This window comes from Corvus kubaryi, unplaced genomic scaffold, assembly GCF_017639235.1.
Source record: "Corvus kubaryi isolate FWS band 111438036 unplaced genomic scaffold, C.kubaryi_AGA036_p1.0 37256, whole genome shotgun sequence".
Classification (NCBI taxonomy): Eukaryota; Metazoa; Chordata; class Aves; order Passeriformes; family Corvidae; genus Corvus; species Corvus kubaryi.
The window spans coordinates 695,372-712,536 of record NW_024581076.1 but is presented as its reverse complement, the minus strand read 5'-3'; the positions used below and the strand labels follow the sequence as shown (position 1 = coordinate 712,536).

Sequence of the window (17,165 nt, the reverse complement as noted above, 5' to 3'; positions counted from 1 at the left end):
GGGGGTGTGCGCGGGGGGCGGTGGCGCGGAGCGGGCGCTGGGGCCGCGGCCGGGGATGGGGGCGGCCGGCGGCGCGGGCAGCTGAGCGGCGCGGAGCGTCCTGCGCTTCCCCGTCCCGCCCGGCCCTCGCCGCCATCCCCGCCACCATGAACCGCCTCGGCTCCGGACCTGTGGGCAGCGCCGCCGCCGCTGCTGCCGCCGCCGGGCAGTACCGGGTGTGCGGCAATTGCCGGAAGGTGCCGAGACAGGTATCGGGGGGCGCCCGCTCAGAGGAGGCGGGAGCTGCGGGAGAGGCTTGTAGAGGAGACTGGGGGAGCGAGGGGCGGTGGGACAGAGACTTGGCGGGGGGGGGACACGGACGGCGACAGTGACTGAGGAGAAATGGGCAATAGGGCAGTAGTGGGGCGGGGGGATAGAGGGGAGCAGTGGGGTGGGGGCGTGCATGGAGGGCTTTCCAGGAGGTGTTTGTCTGGGGAGCGTGGGGTGGGGGGCAGGAGAGGGGTGCAGGGCGAGGGGGATGTGGGCCCAGGGGGTGCCGAGGGTGCCAAGTCCCGCGCCCCCATCGCCCCCATCTCCCTTGGGACGGCCGTCACTTGCCCTTGTCCCAGGCTGCCCCCTGCATCCCGAGGGCTTGGGGGGGACCCGGCCTCCCCGGTGGCATTGCGGGGCTTGACTTGGGGCCCAGCCACGCTTGTAAAGTTTATTATCCACGTATTTCACCGGCGAAATTCATCACCGCGGTCTCCGTCAAGTCTTTGTGCGGGGGGGAATCCGACATCAGAGCTTTAAAAATGTAAGAAAAGCACCAAAGAATTCCCAGCCCCCCGCCCCCCAGCCCGCTGAACCTGCAGTGCCCGGCCGCTTCCCTGCGGACCCCCCCCGTGCCCCCGGAGGGGTGCGGTGGCTGCACCCCTTGCTCCCGACATCTGCCTCACGGGGAGCATTAGTGGAGGTGCTTTTTGTTTGTCCAGTGCAAATGAATTAAAATTGCTGAGCTGTTCAAATGCGCCGAGTCTCCGAGCGCCCAAGATGAACGCGACGCCGGTTTTGGTTTTATTTTAATTCAATCTCTCCCAACACATTTTGCTCCACGTTGGTTCTTGCAAATGCTAAGAAAGCCTGTAAGTCAATGAGCTCAAATATTTGCGCTCTTTGTCCAAAAACTGTTTTTCTTCCTCTGTGGGTCAGGCCAAGTGCCAATCAAAGTTGTTTTTCAAGCCTCTCTTCCCTGCAGTAGGACTGCTTTTTTCTTTCTTCCTTTTTTTTTTTTTTTTTTAAGGGTTTGGTTTTTGGAAAGGAGGTGTGTATTTAGGGGAGGGGGAGGAGAAACGTTAAAAATCGGTCAGAGAGAGAAGCAGGTCTTAAAAATCATGTTTTTTGAATATTTTAATGGAAACAAAATCTTATTAAATGTGCATGCTTGGTATGTGCAGTTATTTTTTCCATAAACTCTTGGATCATATTACAGTTGATACTTGGTGCTCAGCTCTTAGCTCAGCTTGCAAGAAATGTAATGGATCAGAGAAGCACACATCAGCAGAGTCTGATTTTTAACCATTTCGTTGCAGGATCGAATCCCTTCTTGGCTTTAGCTTGCTGCTGTTCCCTCTTTAAGAAAAACAAGTACTTAAAAGAGAGAAGTTCTGCAGGGTTAAAGCCTGAAACAGCTTCAGACTTGACATATGTCTAAAGACATACAAATTAACCAGTGCCAAATATGTCTGTAGAAAAAGCAGGGAGGGAGCTTGCTTTGTTCTGCCAAATAATCAAAATGTTTTGTTGACAAATAAAGTGGTGCTTGGCAGCCCTTGTAGATCTAAAATTAAATTTAAGTTATTGAATTTTTTTGAAGCCGTACTCCCATCCTGCTGTGTAGGACTTTTTTTGTATACCTCTTTAATATCAGTGGGAGGTAGGAGGCGGGGACAGGGTTAGATGGTACTTTTCTGGTAACAGGAAACTTGCTGGATTTGATTTATTGCTGTGTTTTTATTTTATTTTAAAGTAGTTTAGGGATGATGGTGAAACGTAGGCACCCAGTTGGGTCTGTTGAGAAGGCAACTTAGTGCTGCTCTGCCTTGGCTGTGGTCATTTCAACCATACAAAATTGGGGAAGAATAAAGAAACTGAGTGATAGCCCGTGAAACCCTCTTGAAACATAGGTGTTCTGTGCTTTCAGTGGTTGTACTGGGACATTGTTCCATCTCTGTTGTAGGCTGGACAATAAAAATAGAAGTGCAAAGCTTCTGACTACATCTGTCATTATTTAAAAGTTGGTATAATAAAAATCACTGTAAATTTTAAGCTTATGCACCTCATTGGCAAGCATGCAAGTAGAAAACAAAAAGTGCTTGATAGAAGCAAGATACAAATTTGACCTGAGTCTCAGAGTAATAATCTTCAGATAAGTGCTGCCTCATCTGTTCTTTTGATGGTATTGGGGTTTTTTTTCTAATGATCATGTGATAATATACTGGAAAAAATGATTGGCCTTGAAACATGTTGAATCTCTTCTGCCCTCCTCAGTCTTAAGCCTTTATTTGAAGTCATTTGAATGCTCACAGTTTAGGTAGTGCTGTTGTCAAAATAATAAGGAGCAAAGCAAGCTTTCAACTCAATGGCATATAATGAAATTTGAAATAGTCTAGCACATTTTGGATTTTCATGGGTGAAGGTAAGTTTCTCTTTCAGCTGGGAAACAGGAAAAGCTAGATGCAGCACTTTATGCTTTGGCCGATTTCAGATTAATCAAAGTTACATTTTATTATGGAAAGTTCTGTGAGGGCAGCACTGAGAATCTTGCTAGGTATTCATGGGTTGCATTTGCCTATGAAGAATGTTTCTCATATTAAAAGGATACAGTTTCCAGTTGGGTTTATTGTTATGGTACTCTTTAGATAACCAGATCTACTTGCAGAACAGTTGTTGCTAATCAGAAGGGCTTAGACAGTCATAGATACAACAACTGCATCATTATTTGGTTTAGGAGAAAAACAAAAAAGGACAGCCAGTAGTAGGTGATGCTGTCTTGAGTTTGATCAGTGAGCTTGTTGAACACACAACCAAGGCAATGCTTTAACTCAGTTTAATAAATGGGAGAATGACCAAAACAACATGAGTAGCTCTGGTTCATGGGGTGGATGGGCAGCCTTTGTAACAAAACTGTGGCATACCAGTAGGGAAAAGTGTTAAACATGGCATATGAGTGCTGTTGCCAAGTCTTTCCTAGAGGTGGCTGAGAGTTGCTGCCACTTCAGTAACCAGGACAGCTCCAGCTCTCTCCTTTGAAAATGCAACATGTAGGGGAGTCCCTGGGCAGGGGAGCTCCAGGGTGTTATCCTGGAGCCTGATGGAAATCCAAGGTTCTCCTGCCTAAACAGAATCAATATCCCAAGCAAGAAAGAAGAGAATATATAGGAAGAGCTCAGTATTTCTTTGGACAAATAACTGCTTCAGGAAGGCTTTTAGGAATAAGCAAAAAGTCTTCGGGGGATAGAAAAGTCCTGATACGTCAGGAAATGTAGGAACAGGGAAGATTTGCCAACTATTCAAACTTAGTTGCAAATTGCAAAGCATGTGAAGTAAAAGGTTCTTTTACATGTACATACAAGTCAGTAGGATATAAAAGAAGTATAAACATGGTTCCAGGATTAAATATTTGGTTTGTGTTAGATTTCAGTGAGGCAGATAGAAGGGCAGTGGCAAGATGAGTGATGGGGGAGTGTGGTTTAAAAGCAACATTTAGTGTTGGCAAGGTGGAAGTGGACCAAACTTACCTGACCCTCCTAGCTTGAACCAGTGTCTGTGCTGGAGTGCAGCATAAAGGCATATGGAATCCAGGATTTTCATGGTATTTATAGACCTACCCACTCAGGGTGATCCTGTGAGAGGGGAAATATCCATAAAAATGAGTGACATAATTTGCTCCTCATCCTCCCATGCCAGTCTCCTTCTTTAGTGCAAGTCTCAATCCTGTACAAAGTTACTAAATAAAGCAAATAGGAAAAAAATTTATATGACATGGTACCACCAGAAGCAGGTCATGCTAGACTAATGTAGTGGTCTTCTGTTGGTAAGACAGCTGCTACAGTGTCCTGTTCCAAAAGCTTTGAATGGACTAAAACTGCACTGTAGTCATTAAACATCTGAAGTAACATCAAAGGTTGAACTTGACACTGCAAGTCAATGCAAATTAAATGTTTGTATTTACTAACATCAAATGTTCTATATATCAAAAAGTTTAACTGGGTTTGAAAATTATTTAGGCGAATTCATAACAGAAAAATTAAACAACACCTGTAAATATGAAACAGCAACACCTCTCAGTATAGTTTCTGTATGCTTTCCTGGGTGTCACGTCTCCCATTGTCCCCTAGCAGTGACAGATTACTGGGCAGGAGGGACCTTTGTTCTGACACAATTTGTCTGTTTTTCTGTTCCTGTTAATTACAGTGATTCAGAACTGATGAGAATGGGAATTTTGGTGGGCCATGCTGAAAGGAGAAGTTGCTGTGCTGAGAGGAGAGCACAAGTGGTAAATGTTGTTGTTCCAGGGAGAGAGGGACATTTCATGGAGAGCTGGGAGACCTTGAGCACTGACATAGTTAAAGCGGTGTGAAATCCAGTGGTGTGAAATGTGAGAGTTACAGGCTTGGCTGTTTGCTACTCATCACTTTTAATAAGAGCAGCTCCTTGGAAGGAGCAGGGAGAAGAATGTCGATGCAGGAGGACCAGCAGCTTACTGTCACCCTGCAGGGCTGTGGTGTTGGAGAGGAGGGAAGCTGAAAGGATAGGCCCTAATTAAACAGGCACAGAGGCTGGCTGCCTGGGTGCTGGGAGAAAGGGCATACTGATTTTGCAGAAGGAAACGAAAAAGTTTGCTTTTTTAATCCAGCAGAAAAAAAGGCTGAGAGGGGATATGATCCACATCTATAAATACATCTCATGGTAAGAGCCAGTGAGGAGAAATTAGCTCAGGAGTAGATGGATGTAATATGGTCATAAATACATTTAGGCTGGAAAATTGAAGTGTCCACAGGTACAAGGATCTGGAAGAGTTTGTTCTAGGTCTGATGCTGCCAAAAAAAACCACCCGCTTTTAAGATAGAAAAATATGTGAACATCATTAAATGATGTGGTGCTTACAATAGCACTAGCCTAGGCTCAGGGAGTTGAGGTCATATCCAAAAAAAAAGCAACCAAAAAACAGAAAAAGAAAAGGCACACTTTGATTCACATTGTTGTTCTGTGTGGGTGAATAAGAAAGTAGCCCAAAAGTGAACCAAAAATAGTTTAATGTCAGGTCTCATAAGCCCATGTAAAGCAAAACATGTGTCACCATGAGTCATGAAGATGCATGGAGATGCTGTTACCTCCACTGTAAAAGTCAAGGGGCCTTTCAAGGATATCTCAGCTATTTTGAGGGAAGTCAGCCTGGTTCAATCTCTTCTGACCATAGGCAAATCAAAGTGGCTATGCCTTTGCTTGGAAAACACCCTGGGTTTTCCACAATGCAGCGTCTTTTTTTCTGAGTTGAATAGTCTAGTTGGCTTTGGAAGTAGTCTAGTTGGCTGTCACAGAGAATCTTAATTTGTAAAATCAAATTATATCTTCTATAGTTTGATGCCTCTTAATCTCTCTTCACATTGTAGGGAATGTGAGGGGCTGCCTAGATGGCTTTAAATCTCCAATGTGTTTCTTCCTAAAGGAGTTCTCAAAATGATTTGCAAAGTCCGTCATGAAAAATTGGTTCTAATATTAGCAACATTCTGTTGTGTAAAACATTGTGTCTGCCTTCAGTGTTTGTGTCTTCCAGTCCCCTGGAGCACTGGTGAAACATGGTGAAACTAGCTCAGGTCACTCCTCCAACTAATTCCGAATGCACAGCTCGGGGGGAGAAGATGGGTTTTCTTAGGGTCCAAAAATGTAAAGCTATGAACCAAGAGCAACAAACCAAACTTTTTAGGGCAGTTAAAGTCAACAGCAACAGGCTCCTCACTCTCATAATTCATTCTTACTTTTTCTTGAAACATTTGATAAAAAAACTCCCAACAAACTGAGAACTTAGAGCAGGGTTCTTTCCTGTGAAATAAATGCTGTGAAAATCCAGAGCTGACTGGTTTCTCTCCTTCCCCATCCTCACAAGTGTTTCAATAATTTGTATCTTTTCAGAATCTGATCCATTTAACTGGCTCTTCTCCCATCCCCTGCATAATTATAGTCTTTGTGTCCTGAAATCAAAGGACAGTATTGCTCTTTGCACATGTATGCTGGTCCTGAGGCTTCCTGGGTTCTCCTAATTTTGCCTTAGAAACTACTGTAAAGAAATTTCCTTGTGTTTTCCTAGTTTTACGGACTGAAAATGAGATGGCAGAATTACTAAATTTTCATTAGACCTGTAATGAGAGTGGCATGAGTGAAATGAACCTCTGGTGAACAGCACGGTTTTGCAATGAAAAGCTGCAAGAGGTGGCCTCGTAGCAACCGTGCTCATTTAGAATACTCATTCTATTTAAAAAAACAAAAGCAAAAACACCGTCTTCCCTGAATTACAAGGAGGGAATGGAGGTGAGAAAGGAAGGAAGGTGGGCGGGAGGATTTTCTTCAGAAGAAACCTTGAGGTTTAGTGTTGGGACTGAGTTAGCCAAGCGTGGAGGTTGTCCCCTGCTAAGACTTACTTCTACTCGTAGGAGTGGAGCATTGCATTAGCCAAATCACAGGCTGTGGTTTGGAGATGTGGACTGTGTGAACATTTGCTTTAAATTTATGCATATTACTTAATTAGGGCTTCAAATCTCACATCTCTTTAAATGGCAGTGTTTTGAAATCTGAAAAAAATAATATGGTTCATTAAGCATCCTTGGTTTTTCCTCTCTTCCACATTGGTGAGGGAGCTGTTGATACTCATTTAGTTCTTTATTTGAACCTTTTTTTCCTGGCTAGGGAGATATGAGAGAGAGAAGATAGTGGTATAATTCTCCCCTGGCTGTGCATAGCTGGGATCTGGAGATTTTATTATCAGATTTCGATTTACAGGGCTGGAGAATAAGGAGGGATCTCAAGCATAGTTTGCATGGCCAGGCTGAATATTGGCTTTTTGTCTAAGTGGGTCAGGATGGACTGGGGGGATATGGAGCACTTTCAGTAGAAAAGAAATTTGAATTGTCAGGAGGGAGACCTCAGTTAATGAGAAATTGCACCTCATCAGCTTTGGAAAAACCTGTTTGGAAATAATTTATGCTGTTTAATTTCTCTGTTCTTTGCAGGTGTTCCTGTTTGTATGCAGAGGTCCTTCCCATTGTTTTCTCTGCAGCCCAGCCTGGTAGTCTTTGTGCTTTGAGTAGAAGCTATAGGGAACGTAATGAAGATGAGTCAAATTGTGAAATGCCATTACAGGGCAAACGTTTTTTTTCTGATTGTTTGCCTATCAGTCAGTCCATGAAACACATTACAGATAGTTCAAGAAATTTTATGCAGTTCTTGGTATGCCATCCTGGGCAGACCAGTGTTACTGATAATAGGGGAGGCCATGATCAAGGGGTATTAATTTTAAATGTCTCTCTTAACCACTAGTTTCAAATTTGTATTATAGGATGCTTCTTGCATATCAGACATTAGATAACTACCACTTGGGGCAAAATACTGGTATAGATGGTAGTTAATATTATGTGTTTATGAAGCTGAAAAACTATTTTGTTCCTTTTACAGACCATGTCAACCATTGATTTACTCTAATATCTTCATTCTCACATCTTACTTAAATTGAAAGGAAGGCGTTTTGAAGCATGGGCTTTTTTCTTGTAGGGCATAATCTTTGTGACAGTCATGGACTTAAGTTAGGGAGAGGCTGAACAGAGTGTAAGTGATGGTGCTCAGGGTGAGAGACAGAAGTCAGTGCTCTTAATCTAGCAAGATATCTTAAATCTTTCCTGAATGTCTCTGCTTACTTGAATTAGGGTAAGATAAATAAACAGATACAACCTCCTGATTAAACACCTTTTGTTGTTGTTAATGACTCCCATAGTACTCTCAAGGTAAGCATCTTTGTTTTGTTAGACCAGCAACAGATTTCTAATGGATTCTGAGCTCAGCCCCCAACCTACTGAACTTGGTAATAGTGTGAAGCTACCTGCAGTCCCCATCCTCAGGGGATCAGATGGTAAAAAATAATAATGGAGTAGAATATGAAGTATTCCTGGCTTCATGTGTTGGGAGTAGGCTGAAACAGAAGTAATAAGTCTTTATCACAAGGGAATATGGTGTGGTCAGTGTGTGGACCCCTCTTTGGCTTGTGGTTTAAGTCTTCTAACATATACAGATGTTAGGTTAACAGGTATGAAAGCCAGGAGGAATCGCATTCTTGAGAATTCTTTGGAGTCATAGGTCTCTGTTATCTCTGCAAGTGCAAAACACATTTGGAAGAAAAATAAAAGGTAACTTGAAAATCAGGTTTTCATCTATTCAGAATGGGCAATAAAGTAATAAATACAGTCAATGTGTCTCAGTTGCTGCAGTTTGGAATCAAACTGTGTAATTGTGTATCTGTTTTAAAGCATATTAAATTTGAAATTAGTTTTGTCATGAAACTGGAGAGACATGTAAATTCTTTCAGAGTCATTTGACACTTTATAGGATGGATTAAAATTGTTCCTTAGAAAGCAGGAATGGTTGCAAGAATGATTCCTCACTTAACATTTTCAAATTAAAAACTCATGCTTCTGAGCAATTGCACATAACCTCAGTAAAACAAAGTTATGTTAATGACAGTGAGGGAGTACAAGCTGTCTTGGTGTAAACCATTCTAGAGCAGTACACAGCTGCTTACTCAAAATCATCCTTTATTTGTCTCTGGGCAGTTTATTATTGCATTGGATTTGTTCTGGCTGATACTAACAAAACAATTGAAAGCCAGTGTATGTTCTCTCCTCTGTATGAATTCTGCAGTTAAAAACTGTTTAATAAGACAGTATCTTAACAGTGTTGAACCTAATTTAATAGCACATGCTTGTAAATATGTTTAATATCTCCTGCTTTAGCATGTGGTAAAGGGAATATAGTTACATTATTGTCTAAATGTATCTGGAGGGGTTTTGGCCATATGGTTCTAAATCTGTTTTAAAGTAATTATACCTATTAACTAAAAAAATAAAAAATATTCCCCTCTGAGTTGATTGACATTCCTCTCAGTAAAGCACCCTCATTGCTGATTAGAGGTGTGGAAATAGTAATTTGTTCTAGCATTTAGAAATTTGATTAGAACTCTAATGAAATGGAGCTCCTACATGCTGTCTAAATATTCTACCTGGCACCAGCTGGATCTCATCCAGTGTGGAAGAACACTTGAAATGTTGCTTTACTACAATATCTTTTGTGTCTTGAATGCTGTCTGCAGTGCAAATACCTACTGGCTATTCAGCAGGCAGAGCAAACCTTGAGCCTCCCTGGAAACCAGTATCAGGATGTGATTATTCCAGTGAGCACTGATTGCCTGACTGCAGTATCTGGCTTAGAGTTAGAAAATTAAAGTAGCTCTTTATGGAGAAGCACCCATACTACAGCTCTGTCCTCTGGACTTCAGGTGGTTGTGCACATATGTTATATACAACATGGTGTGTGTATATGAGGTAGAAACATGCTGAAGTTCCCAATTTGTCGCTGTTGTTGTCTAGTAATAAGGTGGCAACAACACACTATGAATAAGAGTTTAAAGTTAAAGCACCACATTTCTCTCCCCATTATGAGTAGTGTCTTCAGTTCCTCCAAAAGCTGATTGCAGCACCCATTACGTGCAGTGGCAGCTGTTTGAGCACCCATGTTTTAAGTCCTCTTTAATTCATTTGCAGCCGTTTGCACTCCAGACCACTATGGCTAGAAGACTCTAAATTGGCACTCTGTTAGTATCCTGTAGTGGAAACTTCCAGTCCCTAGTGGTAGGAGACACTTGAGGAACACTTGAGGTGCATGGTGTTCATTAGTCAACAGTTCATTTTGACTGGTTGCCTTCTCCCTGTGAAATCCAGAAGATAAGCTGTAATGCGTCTCACTAGAATCAGATATGGTCTTTTGTGTTCTTCCTTTTTTTTTTTTTTTTAGTTCTGTTTGTCCACCATATTTAATATTTTTACATCTTGCAGTCACCACATTTAAACAAATGCAGTGGAAAGGCTGAACCAGAAAAACTCCCAAATAGTTTATGCCATATTAATGCTTCAGAAATTATTTTCATCTTCTTGTTCCCTCCAGAAAACTTGAACAAACTGTTCAATTACATTAGTATTTTAAGTTTTGCGTTACTGGGGAAAGACTGGATGAGGTGGTAACATTGGGGGTCATTCAAGTAGAATCTGCTTTGAAATAAGTGACTTTTATTCCAGCAATTTAAAACTTGTCTCACTTCTGTGCTGGTGCTTGACAAGTAGTTAGGAGGAAAGGTGTGTTGGTTGAAAAGGTCAACTTAACATAATTAAAGGTTGAAGGAGCCTGCAGCTGCCATTGGAGTTCTTCACGAGAGATGGGGCTTGGTGCCTCTTCCACCTGGGCAGAGTCCAAGAGGAAGGAGAGCAGGCTGCAGCCATGGAGGGTATGCTGGAACCATCTTACACACATGGCTTAGAAAAGCCAAGAGGGGAGTAGAGGTGGAAGGAGGGTCTCCCTCCATGCCCCTGCTCTTTAGGCCACTTATGCAAAAAGTATTAGATAAAGGTGTAGTTAGTTGACCTATTTATCCAACAGAAACTTGCCGTACAAGCAAAAGCAGTTTGACTATCCAGTGCTGTTGCTGTTTTGTATGGGACACTCCTTTGAGTTAAGCTGTGCCTCATGAATACATAGAGGCAGCATCCAGCCATCCAAAATGATTAATTTGTCTTGTTTGAGAAGTTAGGGCTATGGCCTCAGTTCTTGTTTCCCAGAAAAGTTGGACAAAAAATTGCATGGTCTAACCTGTCTGTATAGAGGTAAGGCTGTTGCAAGTAAAGGCTGTGAATGTGTCTCTTGGGAGCTGGGCTTATTCTGATGAAAAGGTCTTTGTTTGGGTTTGGAGACTTCATTAAGAAAAAGGGCAAGTCGACTGGAGGGCAATGGAGAACCTTATTAGGCAGTGCATGTTAATCACTCTTCCATAGCTACAGAAGTCTTTATTCAAGCAGGGCATAAAATAAGTGAGTTTATTATTTCTTTATTACTTGCTGGTGCTTTTTTTTGTAGAGTCGTTAAGCCACCAAACTGTAGCAAAAACCCTCTTAGTAAAAGTGTGGGCAGTGATCTGAGAAAATGGTAGCACCTGCTAGCAGAGGCTGGAGGTAAATCTGAAATTCTGTCGATCTGCTGGCCTGGGTGGCTGGAGAGAGCAGGAGTAGCTGATCTATCTCTGGACAAGTCCTGTATTTACATGCAGTAAATCTTCTCTAACAGTTAGGAGTCTTTAATTTTTGAAAATCAGCATCTCTTTTAAGCTCCATCATGAAAATACATTTGTATCTTTGCTGCCACCAGCTCAGCTACATTCAGTCAGTGTGTTTTGGAGATTGTATCTCACTAATGACTCACTTTGGTAAGATGTAGCTTAAGATGCAAAATGTTCTTTAAAAAAAAAAAAAGGAAAGAAGAAGAAAGAGGAAGAAACTGCCTGACTGAAAGTATTCTTATGGTTGCTCCAGCAAGTCGGTGGCTTGCGAATGTGCTACTGAGATGAAGCCTTTCCTCTGTCTGTCTCTTGCCCAGACTTTCCCAGACTAATCAAATGTAAAACAGTGTGTCAGCTCCCTGCTCATTGTAAAACAGTCTCCTGCCTTTGCAAACAAGACTCCTTGGAGAAATAATTTGTTCTAATTGGTGACCATTTTAGGATTTCCTATCAGGTGTAAAATCAAAAGGGCTCACCCGTGGTTTTCCATCTGTGGCCGTAGCACCTATAAGATTTTTCTGGACTTCCTTCAAGGAGACTGTGTAAGAAGACTTACTTCAGTAAACTCAGAGGTATGGTCTGGGTGCCACCTCCTTCTGAAAAATGCTTGCAAGTCAACTAATCAAAAGAGGCTTAAACTCCTGCCTTAGACAGCAAGGCGCTTGCTCTTGGAAATTGTACCTTTAGGCTAGAGGTAAAGCGTGTTAGTCAGGGAGATTTTATTTTTCATCTGGCACATTCTCTCTGTTTGAGTCATCAGCCAAAGAAAGATGGCAAAAAAAGCTGCTGCTCTTAAAGCAGGAGGATATTGCTCCTTTTGGATGTCCAGAAAGACTCTCCCTTCCCTGGCAGAGCAAGGACAACAGCATCAGCATGCCTTACATTATTTGAACTGTTGCAAAGATGGTCAGTGATCATCAGTTGCACATAAGCATTTGTCTGAGAAACTTGTGCCAAGGGGGCTTCTCATTTTCTTTTAAAAGCTTTTCAGTGGATTAACTTAAAATTTTAAGGAACATCGGCCACAAATTTTGTTTGTTATAAATTAGAAACCTTATAACAGGCTCATGTTTTAATATTTTGATGTTGTCTTGAATGTTAACACAAACAGCTTAGTTAAAGTTCTTCATAATGAGGTGGCATAGCCAATATGTGCTTGTATTCCTCCAGTACCATCTATCTAAACAAATATCATCTGCCCATCAGGTGAGTAGGGAGGGTTCATAAGTATATTGTCTTTATGTTTTAATGCATAGGCATTTTTTTTCTTCACCTTTTTCAAATCTAAATTGAGGGAATTTCTGAAGGGGTGCATTCAGAAAAGAGGAATAATAACACTGGCTTCCTCAAACCGGTGTTAGTAAAGAATTGAAGTGTAATGTACTTAAGATTCTGAAGTAAATTATATGATACCACCTGTGCTGAACAGGCAGTGTAGGAATGTGCTCACCCAGGCACTAAGGAGCTCCGTAACAGGGCCGGCATCATCTACACTGGATTAGCATAATGCTTGTTTCTGTAAGGGTCCAGTTTAGCTAAAATGCCTCATTGCTTAGGGGATGCCAATTCCTCTCTCTATTAGAAAATAGGTTCCATTTTCAAATAGGACTTACAGAATAAGTAGTATTCTTGAACCAGTCTGTTGCAGATATGTGACTGTATTAGGGCAGATACAGTGGGTCGGATTGAAACTCAGAATCCAGTCATCTGACAGTGGCCAAGGGAAGACATTGAGGAAAGAAGACACAAAATGGAGCAGTTTGTTATGCTCTCCAACAACACTGTCTCCCAGGTTCCAAGTGTTTGCCATTTGAAAACTTCTGGAGCTGGAGGTGAATTCTCCATATTTAATGATCATTGTTGCATTTCTCTTCCATGAACTCAAACACTTCACTTTTAAACACACACTGGCTTTTTGTCTGTAGCACCTTACAGCAAGGATTTCCACAGCTTAGTTGCACATTGTGGAAAGGCTAAGTACCTCTGCTTGAGCTTGTCACGTGCTGTTTGGTTCACAATCTTTTTATTGGAGGTGGTAAAAGCACGCTATGCATGGACTGTGACAGCAAGGAGGCAATCAATTAAAATTATTTGACATGCTTGTGACAGCAGTCTCAGCAGTTCAGAGTTGCTGTTTCCAGGACTCAAGCTCCTGTGTTTCACAATCCTGTTTGAAAAAGATGGCAGAAAACTAGCTGGGACAGCTCCAGTACTGAGCAGAGCACATTTCCCTCTTTAATCTGTGTGAGAGGATTTTGTTTTCTGAACTTGGGCAAGTTACTTCCATGACGCTTAAGATAGTTCCTGCACACAGTTCAAAATAACTGCTATGATCATTTGGTACATAAAATGTGTGGGAAAAGCAGTTTGAAAGCCCATGCTTGAGCCATTTGCTTGGCTTTCTTATGTGTCTGAATAGAATTTGGTTTTATGTAGTACTTGGTAAGTGAAAGGTGCTTAGGAGCATATGTCTGCAGCAGCATTTACTACTGAGTAAATAGATGGTGCTCTAGACGTTTTTATCGAGCTGAAAACACTACAAGGACACAGACTTATCAAGAAGGAGTGTCAGCAGGGACACATGCTAAGTTTATTTCTGCAGTGTGGGGCTTCTGCTCACATACCTGTTCCCTGAAATGCAACAAAGAAGCACCTGTGATACACTCCAGGTAGCGAAATGTGCCTCTGCAGCGGGTTTGCTGCTCTTCTGATAAAATTCAGACGTCCCACTTACATGTTCTGGTTCAATGGCCGATCAGGGGAGCAGTCAGAGTGCATCTCCTACTGAATTTTAAAAGAACAGCTATAAGAAGATTAAGCTGTACAATGATATTGCAGGGTGAAAAGTAGTGGGAATTCCTGGGAAGCTGGGCTGTATGATCTAAAATCTCATAGTTACAGGTCAAACAGATTTTCACATGGAAAGGGTCCTCAACCTTTGCCTTCTTGAGTTAAACTCTGTGGTGGATTTACACTGCACTTAGCTTGTGAAGATTTTTCACTGTTTGGTAGCCTGTAAACATGTAGTGTTTGACATTAGTCATGAACATTGCTTGACTAGCACCTCAGGCAGCCAAATACTTTGTGTGGCCAGGAGACCAGTGCAGGAGACCTTGTTGGTTTTGATAGTGTATCATGCAGGTAAGTTGAAGCTGGGAAGGAAACTATTTTAGTGAGCTGGTGCAGAGGTCAGAGCCCAGCTTCCTCCCCTGCAGCTGTGGGGGACTGAGATGCTAATCAGAGGAGGATATTGTTATTATTTTTTCCATTCAAGTGCAAAGGTAGGACTGCATACTTGCTGTGAGCAGATTTCTTTATGGTACTGTTCCCTCCAAGCTGTCAAGCTTCATCTTTTCAACTGGAGACTCAGCAGTGGCTGACTTAACATTTGTCTGGTTTCTCAAGCCAGTTGTGCAGCGGAGCTTCATGTGCCTGCCTGACTTAGGAACTCTTAACCAAGGACTCCTTCAAAACCAGTGAAGCCAAAGACTTCTTTGAAGCTGACTTGTAGCAGAGCAGCAGTTGTGCTAGCAACTGCAGTGTAGGCATGACTTTAAGAGTCTTACCTTGGTAAAAATCCATATTTTAATCTTTTAGGGCACACTGTGCCTAAAATCTCTCTCTCTCTGTGCTTTGTCATAATGAATGCAACGCCAGTAACAAAGAGGAGAGATGAGAGAATGCAGCCTTGATGATGGTCCCTAGTTAAAAATTCACCCAGTCTGTTTTTATAGTAACGTGCTATTAAATGCTTCTTCTTTTCTATAAACCCTTGGTGATGATGGTCACTGCTGAAACACTGTAGCACGTGAGGATTTTCTAGCATGCATTGCAGTGGAGTCCTTTCAAGACTTTCTTTAAAATATTGTCAGAGTGTTGTGTAGTGTACTACCCTTATATTAATCTAGTGTTTCAATCATTTAGCATCTTTGAAATATTCAAAAAACCAAAACCAAACAATAAAAAACCACCATACCATGGGCCACTTTCTTAACAGTAAGAGGATGCCATTATGCATTTACAGTATGGATGAATACCATTCCATTTTGCTTGCTTACAAGGGATGTCTTTTTAGACAATATTTCTATTAAAAATTCGGTAGAGCATTCTTGGGAGACAGTTCTGCCAGAGATACATGATGGATTTGCATAACCCCAGGGAGTCTTTCTCTCTTTTTGTTTTTTAATCTCCAATTGGCAGTACGCCCCATAAATCGAATGTGTGTTTATGAATTGAAGTATTTAACCATTCAATTGCTGTATAGTAAAGAGGCTGTGCTCTCAGTCGTTAATTTAGTATTAATTCAGGCCTGTCAAAGCAGCTGCTGTTCTATCTGTACTTTCTAGCAAACGTTTGTTGTACCTGGTGGCAGTGTTCTGCTGCGTGGATCAAACGGGGCATTCGATACGATCTCTCCGTAGGAGAATGGAGGCCACACGCATGACCACAGTCACTGCCCTTGCCCACACTGAGCCTGCAGCCTCCTGAGCACATGGGACCCTTCTGGCAGAGCGAAAGCAGGCTTGGTTAGATGGGCTGTGCTCAGGCAGGACAAGGCAGCCCTCTGCATGGAGGCAGCGGATTAAAGGATATGCTGTGCTGCTTCAGAGAGTCTCCCTGAACGTGCAGTGCTCCTGTCCTGGCTGATGAGGAGGCAGATTAACTCAGTGCACGTTTGCCAACTTAATGGCTAAAGGCTACGTTCTCCAAACTAGATAATACTGGTCTGTCTCAGTATGTCAGATGTGGACTAAACCCAAAGGTGGAAGGGAGCCAAGGTACAGATAAAACAAGTCCCAGCTAAAACCACTGAAGTTTTCTAACTTTTGCTCTTAATATCTGGTGCTGTTGAAACATAGAAAATGCTCTTCTGCCATGCTTGTAGTTTATTGAGTCATCAAGACATTCACTCACAAGGTCTTCTGTCCCCAGGGCAGTTCTTGGGGGAGCACACAAACTCCAGTGTTACTGTTCAGTGTGCAGGGAGGGAAGGAGGTGAAGTTCTCTGTGGATGAATGAGAGAAGCATTGTTTCTCTTTTTTTCTGTTCTCCCCATAATTTTGGTTTTGGCTTTTTTGTTTGTTTTTTTGAGGGTTTATTTGAAGGCTGAAGTAGACCAGAAGACCATTTGTTGTCTGTTGGTGATACGTGTGTTGCTGGTCTTCAGAGCAGTACCTGGTTAGCCATGAAGTCCTGTTAGTCTATGGTGGAAATTCAGGCTTTTCCATGACATAGTTGATCTCATCCTGAGTTAGACATCCCCTTCCTTTTTTCGTTTTAACCAGAGTGCAGCTGGCTAACTCTGATTTGGGTGTCTGTGTTTGGTCAGTTGAGTTTCATCCTTGGTATCTGAGAATGGGGCATGAACAAGAAGTCAGATTTTGAGGTTTGAATTGAAGTGATTCTCAAGCAACGAGGAACTAGAAAAAGTAGCTGCTTGTCTCTCATCCTTTTCATGTGTTAATAATCAATGTTTAGGTTTGGCTTGGCAGCATTATTTAAGCAGGTTTTCTTGTGAAGGTCTTTCCATTTTTCTAGCCCGGAGCCTCAGCCTTGCTTACCCAGCTAGATGTACTCTGAACTTCAGTCAATATTAAGTTACAGGTGTGTCTTTAACTTGATACATTTGGGTCTATTCTGACCAAAAAAAATTGTGAAATACAGTTCAGGTTTCTTAAATAAAGAAGTGTTTTTCAGCATACTTGTTACACTGACGTTTGACTTGTGGTCCTTGTTTGTCTGCTCCCAGTTGCAGTTGGGG

The 17,165-nt window shown here is 42.1% G+C and overlaps 1 protein-coding gene across 1 annotated transcript in view; it reads left to right on the top strand.

Annotated features, from left to right (window-relative positions):
• The first annotated feature begins 66 nt into the window (after positions 1 to 66).
• The window catches only part of SESN3 (sestrin 3), a 45,724-nt gene continuing 28,625 nt past the window's right edge, over positions 67 to 17,165 (top strand). The window contains exon 1 of the mRNA XM_042023731.1: positions 67 to 248. Coding sequence (XP_041879665.1) covers positions 147 to 248 — 102 coding nt within the window. The 5' untranslated portion in view covers positions 67 to 146. The remainder of the gene's footprint in view (positions 249 to 17,165) is intronic.